The 12,469-nt window shown below is 47.3% G+C and overlaps 1 protein-coding gene across 9 annotated transcripts in view; it reads right to left on the bottom strand.

The window, feature by feature from the left end:
- The window catches only part of kifc1 (kinesin family member C1), a 28,333-nt gene extending 16,257 nt beyond the window's left edge, over positions 1–12,076 (bottom strand). The window contains exons 1-8 of one of the 9 annotated variants that reach the window (XM_078205965.1): positions 11,951–12,076; positions 9,807–9,941; positions 9,201–9,300; positions 8,657–8,731; positions 6,789–6,845; positions 6,174–6,417; positions 3,633–3,831; positions 2,362–2,529 (exon numbers count right to left, since the gene is read on the bottom strand). In XM_078205965.1, coding sequence (XP_078062091.1) covers positions 2,362–2,529; positions 3,633–3,831; positions 6,174–6,417; positions 6,789–6,845; positions 8,657–8,731; positions 9,201–9,300; positions 9,807–9,941; positions 11,951–12,037 — 1,065 coding nt within the window. In that variant the 5' untranslated portion in view covers positions 12,038–12,076. The remainder of the gene's footprint in view (positions 1–2,361; positions 2,530–3,632; positions 3,832–6,173; positions 6,418–6,788; positions 6,846–8,656; positions 8,732–9,200; positions 9,301–9,806; positions 9,942–11,950) is intronic. The other 8 variants (XM_078205968.1, XM_078205966.1, XM_078205969.1 and 5 more) reach the window with 8 other exon arrangements.
- Positions 12,077–12,469: the final 393 nt, after the last annotated feature.

The raw sequence follows: 12,469 nt of genomic DNA, 5'->3' as shown, positions 1-12,469 counted from the left end.
CTGTATACTCCATATACCCACCTCCTGTCCACACTAACACTGTATACTCCATATACCCACCTCCTGTCCACACTAACACTGTATACCCCATATACACACCTCCTGTCCACACTAACACTGTATACTCCATATACCCACCTCCTGTCCACACTAACACTGTATACCCCATGTACCCACCTCCTGTCCACACTAACACTGTATACTCCATATACCCACCTCCTGTCCACACTAACACTGTATACTCCATATACCCACCTCCTGTCCACACTAACACTGTATACTCCATATACCCACCTCCTGTCCACACTAACACTGTATACTCCATATACCCACCTCCTGTCCACACTAACACTGTATACCCCATATACCCACCTCCTGTCCACACTAACACTGTATACTCCCATATACCCACCTCCTGTCCACACTAACACTGTATACTCCATATACCCACCTCCTGTCCACACTAACACTGTATACCCCATATACCCACCTCCTGTCCACACTAACACTGTATACTCCATATACCCACCTCCTGTCCACACTAACACTGTATACCCCATATACCCACCTCCTGTCCACACTAACACTGTATACCCCATATACCCACCTCCTGTCCACACTAACACTGTATACTCCATATACCCACCTCCTGTCCACACTAACACTGTATACCCCATATACCCACCTCCTGCCCACACTAACACTGTATACCCCATATACCCACCTCCTGTCCACACTAACACTGTATACCCCATATACCCACCTCCTGTCCACACTAACACTGTATACCCCATATACCCACCTCCTGCCCACACTAACACTGTATACTCCATATACCCACCTCCTGTCCACACTAACACTGGAGACTCCATATACCCACCTCCTGTCCACACTAACACTGGAGACTCCATATACCCACCTCCTGTCCACACTAACACTGGAGACTCCATATACCCACCTCCTGTCCACACTAACACTGTATACCCCATATACCCACCTCCTGTCCACACTAACACTGGAGACTCCATATACCCACCTCCTGCCCACACTAACACTGTATACTCCATATACCCACCTCCTGTCCACACTAACACTGGAGACTCCATATACCCACCTCCTGTCCACACTAACACTGTATACTCCATATACCCACCTCCTGTCCACACTAACACTGTATACTCCATATACCCACCTCCTGTCCACACTAACACTGTATACTCCATATACCCACCTCCTGTCCTCACGAACACTGTATACCCCATATACCCACCTCCTGTCCACACTAACACTGTATACCCCATATACCCACCTCCTGTCCACACTAACACTGTATACTCCATATACCCACCTCCTGTCCACACTAACACTGTATACTCCATATACCCACCTCCTGTCCACACTAACACTGTATACTCCATATACCCACCTCCTGTCCACACTAACACTGTATACTCCATATACCCACCTCCTGTCCACACTAACACTGTATACTCCCATATACCCACCTCCTGTCCACACTAACACTGTATACTCCATATACCCACCTCCTGTCCACACTAACACTGTATACTCCCATATACCCACCTCCTGTCCACACTAACACTGTATACTCCATATACCCACCTCCTGTCCACACTAACACTGTATACTCCATATACCCACCTCCTGTCCACACTAACACTGTATACTCCCATATACCCACCTCCTGTCCACACTAACACTGTATACTCCATATACCCACCTCCTGTCCACACTAACACTGTATACTCCCATATACCCACCTCCTGTCCACACTAACACTGTATACTCCATATACCCACCTCCTGTCCACACTAACACTGTATACTCCCATATACCCACCTCCTGTCCACACTAACACTGTATACTCCATATACCCACCTCCTGTCCACACTAACACTGTATACCCCATATACCCACCTCCTGTCCACACTAACACTGTATACTCCATATACCCACCTCCTGTCCACACTAACACTGTATACTCCATATACCCACCTCCTGTCCACACTAACACTGTATACCCCATATACCCACCTCCTGTCCACACTAACACTGTATACTCCCATATACCCACCTCCTGTCCACACTAACACTGTATACTCCATATACCCACCTCCTGTCCACACTAACACTGTATACTCCATATACCCACCTCCTGCCCACACGAACACTGCACGTAGCCACGTGCTATCCATTCTGCCAGTTTCAGATTTACCCATGTCCAACGTGCTGATGTCTGGAGAATTGGGCTGTGCCCTCCCAGGGCCCCATGTCCAATGTGCTGGTGCCTGGAGAATTGGACTGTGCCCTCCCAGGGCCCTGGCGATGTCCCTCACTTACCTTCAGCTCTTGCACAGTGTTGTGCAGCCGCCGCCTCTCCTGTTCGGCGCAGTGTAGCCTTTCGTCCCGCTCCACAATCATGTCACGCTGCTCTGCAATCGTCGACTGCTGCTCTTCGATACATGTGACCTTCTGTGTGAGCTCCATCTCTTTCATCTTCAGCTTGTTCTGCACAGAGCAGTAAAAACAGCCCGTCAATGCTACATTTTAGGCACCACCTGATACGGGGCATATTCACAAACCCTACACAACCAATCCCAAAACATCTGCTCCTAGTAACTATATTATCTTTCAGTCTATTCATTCATTGGATCTGGAGTTCTGGGCATTTACTGCCCATCCCTAATTGCCCCTTGAACTGAGTGTCTCGCTCGGCCATTTCAGAGGGCAGTTAAGAGTCGACCACATTGCTGTGGCTCTGGAGTCACATGTAGGCCAGACCGGGTAAGGACTGCAGATTCCCTTCCCTGAGAGACATTAGTGAAGCAGATGGGTTTTTAAAACAACAATCGATAATGATCATGAAACTGAGACTAGCTTTCAATTCAGATTGGATTTAAATATTAACAGCTGCTGTGGTGGGATTTGAACGCATGTTCCCACAGCATTAGTTTGAGCTTCTGGATGACAAGTCCAGTGATATTACACTACGCCACCAACTCCCTTTAAGAATGTAGGATCAGTTTAGTCAGCCTGCATCATCCAGTTGGACCTCAGTGATATGGCCTGTGTCAGCCAAGATTCGGATTCAAGTTGACACTAACCAAATCCACCTGATACAAGGCTGCAGAGCCTAATACTGACCCGTGAAAATAAACTCTCACCCCTGACCCTTCTGCAGTCCTGGAACATCCAGAGGAGGTTTCACCACACCAGAGATCTGATCTCTGCCGTGACCCTCCAATTCTACAGTATCCGCTGCAGTTTGGAGCAGGGGTAAAGGTAAGGCTGTCTCAGGTGTGGGAGTGCAATGCTTGGGTATCTGAAGAGTTACCAGTGTCCAAACGGATGTCCTGAGATAATGAAACTGAGGTGGAGCGAGTGAGCAAGGGGCCATTCGTCTCTGTGCAAGGAGTTTGCCTCCTGCTTTCCCCCACCTTCTCCACGGTCCCGAGCATTATTCTTTTCCACATTCTCTTTGGAATACTTTGATTGAACCTGCTCCCACCTACTCTCCAGCTTGACATACCAGAGCTGTGCCCTTCAAAGCACCACTTGGGTCTCTCTATGGAACAGGGAAAATGGTCAAGCATCCAGAAACGTGACACTACCTCCGTGTTCTCAGCCTGTGTGGAGAGGGTCAGATAGTTGCTTTGGAGCACACTCCTGCTGGTCTTCAGCTCTGTAACCTCACCAGTTAAGCGTTCTATTTCTGTCTCCCGTACCTCCAGCACTCCCTGCATGGCAGTATTTTCATCTTGACACTTTGCCAGTTCTACTTCTCGATCTTTCAGTAACAGCTCCACGGCCCTGAGCAGAAACGGTGAATAGTCAGAGTATCAGAGCTTGAACAGGAGGGGGCAGATACACAAAGCAATCTGCATTTGTATAGCACCTTAAACCAGACAGCAGGGTCATCAGAATGACTCACACTGAACGTATATGGTGGGTATTACTTGTGTCACAACTGTATTGCAGCACCTCAGAGTGCTACATGATCAATGTAGACAGCGTAAATATCTTTGCACTTGTGGTCACTGTTCAGATACTTTATGAACAAAGTATATTTTTGCAAATAAAGCTTCTGATGCATTTGTCAAGGCAACACCACAAACTTGCTAACTAATCAGCCCTTTTCTCATATACGTACAGCCTGAGATGCAGGCTGTTGGACTGGATGGGATTGAGGTTCATAAGGAGGAGGTGTTAGCAATTCTGGAAAGGATGAAAATAGATAAGTCCCCTGGGCCGGATGGGATTTATCCCAGGATTCTCTGGGAAGCTAGAGAGGAGATTGCAGAGCCTTTGGCTTTGATCTTTATGTCGTCATTGTCTACAGGAATAGTGCCAGAAGACTGGAGGATAGCAAATGTTGTCCCCTTGTTCAAGAAGGGGAGTAGAGACAACCCTGGTAATTATAGACCGGTGAGCCTTACTTCTGTTGTGGGCAAAGTTTTGGAAAGGATTATAAGAGATAGGATTTATAATAATCTAGAAAGGAATAATTTGATTAGGGATAGTCAACACGGTTTTGTGAAGGGTAGGTCGCGCCTCACAAACCTTATTGAATTCTTTGAGAAGGTGACCAAAGAGGTGGATGAGGGTAAAGCGGTTGATGTGGTGTATATGGATTTCAGCAAAGCGTTTGATAAGGTTCCCCACAGTAAACTATTGCAGAAGATACGGACACATGGGATTGAGGGTGATTTAGTGGTTTGGATCAGGAATTGGCTAGCTGTAAGAAGACAGAGGGTGGTGGTTGATGGGAAATATTCATCCTGGAGTTCAGTTACTAGTGGTGTGCCGCAGGGATCTGTTTTGGGGCCACTGCTGTTTGTCATTTTTATAAATGACCTGGATGAGGGCGTAGAAGGATGGGTTAATAAATTTGCGGATGACACTAAAGTCGATGGAGTTGTGGACAGTGCGGAAGTTTCTTGCAGGTTACAGAGGGACATAGATAAGCTGCAGTGCTGGGCTGAGAGGTGGCAAATGGAGTTCAATGCGAAAAAGTGTGAGGTGATTCACTTTGGCAGAAGTAACAGGATTACAGAGTACTGGGCTAATGGTAAGATACTTGGTAGTGTGGATGAACAGAAATATCTCGGTGTCCATGTGAATAGATCCCTGAAAGTTGGCATCCAGGTTGATAGGGTTGTTAAGAAGACGTACGGTGTGTTAGCTTTTATTGGTAGAGGGATTGAGTTTCGGAGCCAGGAGGTCATGCTGCAACTGTACAAAACTCTGGTGCGGCCGCACTTGGAGTATTGCGTACAGTTCTGGTCGCCGCATTATAGGAAAGATGTGGAAGCATTGGAAAGGGTGCAGAGGAGATTTACCAGGATGTTGCCTGGTATGGTGGGAAGGTCTTATGAGGAAAGGCTGAGGGACTTGAGGTTGTTTTCGTTAGAGAGAAGAAGGTTAAGAGGTGACTTAATAGAGGCATACAAGATGATCAGAGGATTAGATAGGGTGGATAGTGAGAGCCTTTTTCCTCGGATGGTGATGGCTAACACGAGGGGACATAGCTTTAAATTGAGGGGTGATAGATATAGGACAGATGTCAGAGATAGGTTCTTCACTCAGAGAGTAGTAAGGGCGTGGAATGCCCTGCCTGCAGCAGTAGTGGACTCGCCAACATTAAGGGCATTTAAATGGTCATTGGATAAACATATGGATGATATTGGAATAGTGTAGGTTAGATGGGCTTTAGATTGGTTTCACTGGTCGGCACAACATCGAGGGCCGAAGGGCCTGTACTGCGCTGTAATGTTCTATGTTCTACATAGACTGGTGCTCCCATTGAAATTCGACACTCTTGTATCTGTCCCGACAGGTAAAAGACAGAAAGCCTTGACAGAACATCCCTCACGCTCTGTACTACTGAGTGACTATTTGATACTGATTCATCTATAATTGTAAAGTATTGGTAATGGACAAAAGGCGCTCTCTACCATCTCCTTCCGACCATCTCTCAACCAGAGGGGCTGGCACAAAATTAAAACAGAAAATGCCAGGAAAATTCAGCAGCTTTGGCAGCATGGGTGGAGAGAGAAAGGAAGTTTTAACATCCTCCTTCAGAGTGTGACTGCTGCAGGTTCACCCCCTGCTGTTGATTATTGGTACTAATAATCCAATGATACAATACTTACTTCAGGTTGCTTTGCAGCTCATTGATGTGGGCTCTGGCAGCATCCAGCTGTTTGTCTCTCTGATCCATACTCTCGTGAAGCTGCCTGCTCTGTAGCTCCGACATCTCCAGCTTACTGGTGTACTCACACACCCGGGTCTTCATGTTACCCAGCTGCACCTTCATGTCACTAAGCTGCCCCTTCAGATCCCAAGCTGGGCGCTTCTTGGAGCCAACTGCTGGCAGACCAAGACAAGACAAAACAGCTTTTTAAAAACACAACGATATCAGCAATAAACTGTGTACTCGGGAGCTGAACACAAAGCTACAAAGCAAAGTTCACAAAATGTAACAAAAAACAAGTTTGTTTTAATAAAAAAATAACTTTACTGCATTAAGTTGTTCTGCATTAAGATTTTAAGTCTGGTGCTGAGATTCATGGAACATGAAGAGGAAACTGCAGCATAATAGATTAGAATAAAATTACCCGAACCACAGCACTGGGAAACAGGGTCAACTGAACCAACAGCTGTTTGTCCCAGTGATGATTCGAGTTAATATCCCAGTTGGTTTTTGAATTACATTCGGACCAGGCTGCATCCTGTACAGTACTGGAGTGCATTAGCTAGCAAGTTACCTGCTGTCTGCACTATGGAGGGTGCAGTTACTGCTACTCTTGGCTTCTTCCCTATAACTAGAAAAGAAATAAAAGAAGAATGAATGGTTCTGTGAAAGAGATAAAAAGATGCAGCAGGTCTGTAGAGGGAGACACTTCCCATGCAGAACAGAAAGTTCATTACCAGCCTGCAGTTTGAATAGATTAAAATGGTCAATTATATAATCATAGAATCCCTGCAGTGCAGGAGGCCATTCGGCCCATCGAGCCTGCACTGACCACAATCCCACCCAGGTCCTATCCCCATAACCCCACATATTTGCCCTGCTAATTCCCCTGACACCAAGGGGCGATTTACCAAGGCCAATCAACTTAACCCACACATTTGGAATGTGGGAGGAAACCCACGCAGACACGGGGAACATGTGCAAACTCTGCACAGTCACCCAAGGCCAGAATTGAACCCTGACTCCCTGGCGCTGCGAGGCAGCAGTATTAACCACTGTGTCACCGTGCTGCCCCTGGGTTCTGACCCAAGCCGGGAATCAAACCTGACTCCCTGGCACTGTGAGGCAGCAGTATTAACCACTGTGCCACCGATTACTAGATGCAGAGAATGAAAATGACTTCCATGTTTTTCCTGTGGTTTTAGTTCCCATCCCAAACATTTGAAGCTGTAATACCGCGCAGCCCGCAGTACTTAGAGATGGTCCAGTCACAAAGCCCAAGTGATAGAGACAGAAACAGAGGATGAGTAGTTTCAAGCCTCTTCACCACTCAATGTGAATAGAACGAAGCTTCTTTCAACATCTTACACCCGCATTCGCCCCATGCCTCTTGATGCTTTAGAGCCGAGAAACTTACTTTCTTCTTAAAAATATTCAGTAATTTGAGTGGCAAAAGATAAATAAATAAGGCAAAGCTATTAAAATTTTATTTGACCTGAAAAATGGGGGCCAAAGGGAGAACATGAAAGCTTTCCCAGAATAGAAAATCGATGTTTCAAACAGGGGTTAAGAACAATGGACTCCAACGTGAAACAGGCCGAAGAATAAGGAGGTTGGGAGTGGTCATGTGAGACCAGAGTGGTCCTCTGCGCTGGGAAAACAGCTGAGAAGGGGCAAAGTGTGGCAGCTTGCCAGCCAATCCAGAAGTGTCTGTGTTTCAGAAAGCAGTGTTTTGCTTGGAGTTTTCAAAGTGGAAATCCTGTGACATGCCCTCCCCATCTCCATAGTGAGTTCGCCTCATGGTAATATTCATGTGTGTCTTTGTTTCAGTTGTGGGACGTGGGCGTCACTAGCTGGCCAGCATTTATTGTACATCCCAGTTGCCATTGAGAAGGTGGTGGTGAGCTAAACATCGAAGATATGACTGCCTAAAGAGACAAGTTGGAAAGTAGGAAATCCTCTCAGCAGCAGGTGTCGTTAAGACTAATTTTCACTGTGTAAGTGTAATCTCGTGTGATTAAGTTTCGTTCTTTTGTAAAATGTTTAAAATTCAGTATCAGCGCAATTTCTGGCTTCTGAATTTAGCAAACTTATTTGTTTTGGTATTTTACCAGGGGCAGAGTTATGATATGTAGTTCAAATTTCCCTTTGAGATTTGGTTAGCGTGGCAATTACCAGCTGCCGAATAATTATACTTGCCATCCACCATTCCACATCACCCTCAAGTGAAGAGGTTTCTTCTCATCTCAGTCCCAAATGGCTTACCCTGTATCCTGAGACTGTAATTCCATCTGAACATAGGTAGGTTAGAACACCTCACTATACATTAACCACACTGAAGCTTCCAAACATGTGTTAACTCACGAGTTTTGCTGCATTGGAGGGTTACATCCACTGATTTATGCAAATTATTCCAAACCCCAATGCAAGAACCACACTTACCTCCAGCTACAGTGGCTGCACAGTTCACAGCCCGACTTCTCGCTTCTGTCCCGTGAATAGCTCTCGCCAATCCAACTGCAGAAAGTGAGATGGTGCAGATTTTATACAGAACCCTAGATAGATGCATCCATTCATTGCAAAACCAGAGTCTAGCAGAGCATGTCACTGGGTTAGGGTGACATCTATGGTCTCATTACCCTTTCCTCAAACAGCCTTGCCTCAAAGCTCAGCCATTCTAACCCACAACTGCACAGGGTCAACTGCACAGGGTCAACTGCACAGGGTCAACTGCACAGGGTCAACTGCAGTTCCCCACTGTGCGGAATTACAGCCAACAAAACAGTCATTTGATATTGGGTGACATTCCATTATGGACTTGTAAAGATACATGTAATACTAGGTTACTACCATTGGACCATTTGCACCGTCGCTTCTCAGTGAGAGTTCAGTAAACCAACAGCAAGCATGCAACTGGACAGTAAAAGGAAATGCAAAGAGGATAGAACACTGCAGCAATGGTCAAATCTGAAACAGGATCACGTACCTCCATACTGGCTTCTCACCCCAATCGATGGCCTGCTGGAAACCCCTTTGCTGCTGGCAGATGCAGCGCTGCAGACGGACTTCTTCACAACCACGGCAGGCTGTCAGGTAAGGAAAAGAAGCTCAGATACGGCCCAAAGTAGCTGCACTATTCAAAACAATCATTTGATTCTAAAGTCTGCTCCACTGACAGACTTTTCTTCAAAACAAAGCAGTTTAACTTGTTTACACAGGTAGGCAGTATGCGACTGCTCGGAGTGACGTGGTGGAATCTTTTACATTCACGTGCAAGGCTCTCGGTGTTAGTTTAAATTGCAGCATTGGGGCTGAACCTACAAGGTGAAAGATGTTGCATAAAAGCAAACTCTCTTAGCCCTCCCCGAGATGAGCATTGAGCAGAGACACCGATTTGCAATTACAGGCCGGACAATCCGGGGCACGGACAGCAGGTTCCAGGATCAATGGCTTCGGGAGAAAATCTGCTGCGATTATTTCAGCGGCTGTTGCTATTTTTATTTAGGCAATGACCCCACACACCGCCCCCTCCCCCCCCGAATCACAGCTTATCCCCAAGTCTATGACCACAGAGCCACTTTGAGGGACTCACATCTATGTTGTCCACCGTAGTATTGAGCCTCATTCTCTTCAGGGAAGGTTGTGGAAGGCGGGAACGCTGAGCTTGGTTCTTGTTACTGTCAGCCACGGTCTCGACGTTAATCTTCCGATCCGTTAGAGGAGAGCGCTGTCAAAAGCCAGCAACTGTTTCAGTCTCACCTGCACCGCCCCCATCCCACCTGCACCCGCCCCCGTCCCACCTGCACCCGCCCCCGTCCCATCTGCACCCGCCCCCGTCCCATCTGCACCCGCCCCCGCCCCACCTGCACCCGCCCCCGCCCCACCTGCACCGTCCCACCTGCACCGTCCCATCTGCACCCGCCCCACCTGCACCGTCCCACCTGCACCGTCCCACCTGCACCCACCCGCGTCCCACCTGCACCCGCCCACAAGTGGAAGGGACGGTAGCACAGTGGTTAGCACTGCTGCTTCACAGCTCCAGGGTCCCGGGTTCGATTCCCGGCTTGGGTCACTGTCTGTGTGGAGTTTGCACATTCTCCTCGTGTCTGCGTGGGTTTCCTCCGGGTGCTCCGGTTTCCTCCCACAGTCCAAAGATGTGCGGGTTAGATTGATTGGCCAGGTTTAAAAAAAAAATTGCCCCTTAGAGTCCTGGGATGCGTAGGTTAGAGGGATTAGCGGGTAAAATATGTGGGGGTAGGGCCTGGGTGGGATTGTGGTCGGTGCAGACTCGATGGGCCGAATGGCCTCCTTCTGCACTGTAGGGTTTCTATGATGTTCTATGATAACCTGGCACCAAGGGCCTGGAAACACATCGATTAATTTGGTCCTTTAAAAAAAGATTGTTCTGCAAAGTACTGTGCATAGCAACTACGCAGTCTTATTTTAATGAGAATGGCATTTGAGAGTTCCATCTCAAGTGGGCGGCACGGTGGCACAGTGGGTTAGCACTGCTGCCTCACAGCGCCAAGAATCTGGGTTCAATTCCAGCCTCAGGTGACTGTCTGTGTGGAGTCTGCACGTTCTCCCCATGTCTGCGTGGGTTTCCTCCGGGTGCTCCGGTTTCCTCCCACAGTCAGTGTGGGTTAGGTTGATTGGCTATAGTAAATAGCTTTTTCTGCACTGTAGAGATTCTATAATTAATCATATCACAGCCACAGTGCTTTATCCAAGCTAACACACTGTGATTGAACTGTACAGGGTAATTTGAGCAAAAGCAGTTCAATGCTCTGTGAATTGCATTCCCAGCAATGTTACTGTTGTACTTACACATTATTTTACACCTGGGATTGTGTCCTCCATCAAGTGGAAGCACTTGCTGCAACAGTACAGGAATGAACAGAGACCACTCAGACAGTCACTCCACATCTTCCTTCTGGACTGACAAAGCCGTCACCGCCACACAGACAAGAAATTAGAAACAAGCCCATCGAGATTTCCAGAACAAAATACTGCGGATGTTAAACCAGTAAATGCGAGAAATATTCGGCAGGCCTGGGCGCCTCTACGGAGAGAGAAACGTTTCCGTTCAATGGCACTTCATCCGAACAGTACAAAGTTCTATTTACACATGACCAGTTATTTCTCAAGGAGATTCAGTGTGTGGGACAGTGAAATCTTTGAGATAAATGGGGGGAATAAGGTACTTCAGAACTGGAACACAGAACACCCTTCAACTTTCATCTGCCTCAGTGGGTCAGCCTGGGCTTTCCTGCTCATGTTATGTGGTTAATAATCCACATTTAACATAAGCAGGTGTCCCAAAGCTCAAACCAGAGGTATGACCAGACACAAACAGACACTGCGGCAAAGGTAGGGCGACTAAAGGGTTGACCAAAAAGCATTTCAAACAAGGTCACAAGGCAGGAGAGGGGTTCAGACAGTTAAAAGACCCAAGATGCGAAGCTTTATATCAGCTCAGACTGATTCCATTATCCCTTATGGAGAAGAGTTATTGTTACTGGTTCCGCAGTGTTAAACACCCATTACTGTTTTACACGGTGTCTCCAGTCATCTCTCCAACTCCAGCACCTTCCCAGACTTTTCTCATGGCACAGCTCCCCTCTTGGGCTTTTCAATCTTGTCTGAAGTGCTGCACCATCACTGGTGTGGGTCCTTTGGTACATAATACAGTTTATTTAGTATCAAAGAGAGGGTTTCTCCCTCCCGCTGACTTACCTCCATACTGTCGTTTTTGCGTTTTTTTGCGAGGTTCTGCGTAACCTCCAGGTGCTGCTGTAAGTCACAGATCTGAGCTTTCGCCATGGCCTCTCTCCAGGTTCCAATGTATTATAGAGGAATGCTCTGAAAAGTGCGAATGCTGTCAATACCACCTTCACCTACACGACAAGAAACAGTATAGAAACCCAGGGAATAGAAGGAGGGCTAAGCCATTGGCTCCTCAGACCTGTTCCCCAGGCTTAAACAGATCCTGGCTGATTGCCGACCCGGAGACAGACTACCCCTCAATCCAGCACTGATATCAGTACAGAAACTGGTCAATAACAGTGTGCAGAGCTCTCCGCCACCCCCACGCTCCCTAACCCAGAAACTGGTCAATAACAGTGTGTAGAGCTCTCCGCCACCCCCACGCTCCCTAACCCAGAAACTGGTCAATAACAGTGTGCAGAGCTCTCCGCCACCCCCACGCTCCCTAACCCAGAAACTGGTCAATAACAAAGAACAAAGAACAATACA

Source organism: Mustelus asterias, unplaced genomic scaffold (genome assembly GCF_964213995.1).
Source record: "Mustelus asterias unplaced genomic scaffold, sMusAst1.hap1.1 HAP1_SCAFFOLD_1130, whole genome shotgun sequence".
Classification (NCBI taxonomy): domain Eukaryota; kingdom Metazoa; phylum Chordata; class Chondrichthyes; order Carcharhiniformes; family Triakidae; genus Mustelus; species Mustelus asterias.
Note: the sequence above shows the minus strand (reverse complement) of the source record. Positions and strands in the feature narration are given on the sequence as shown.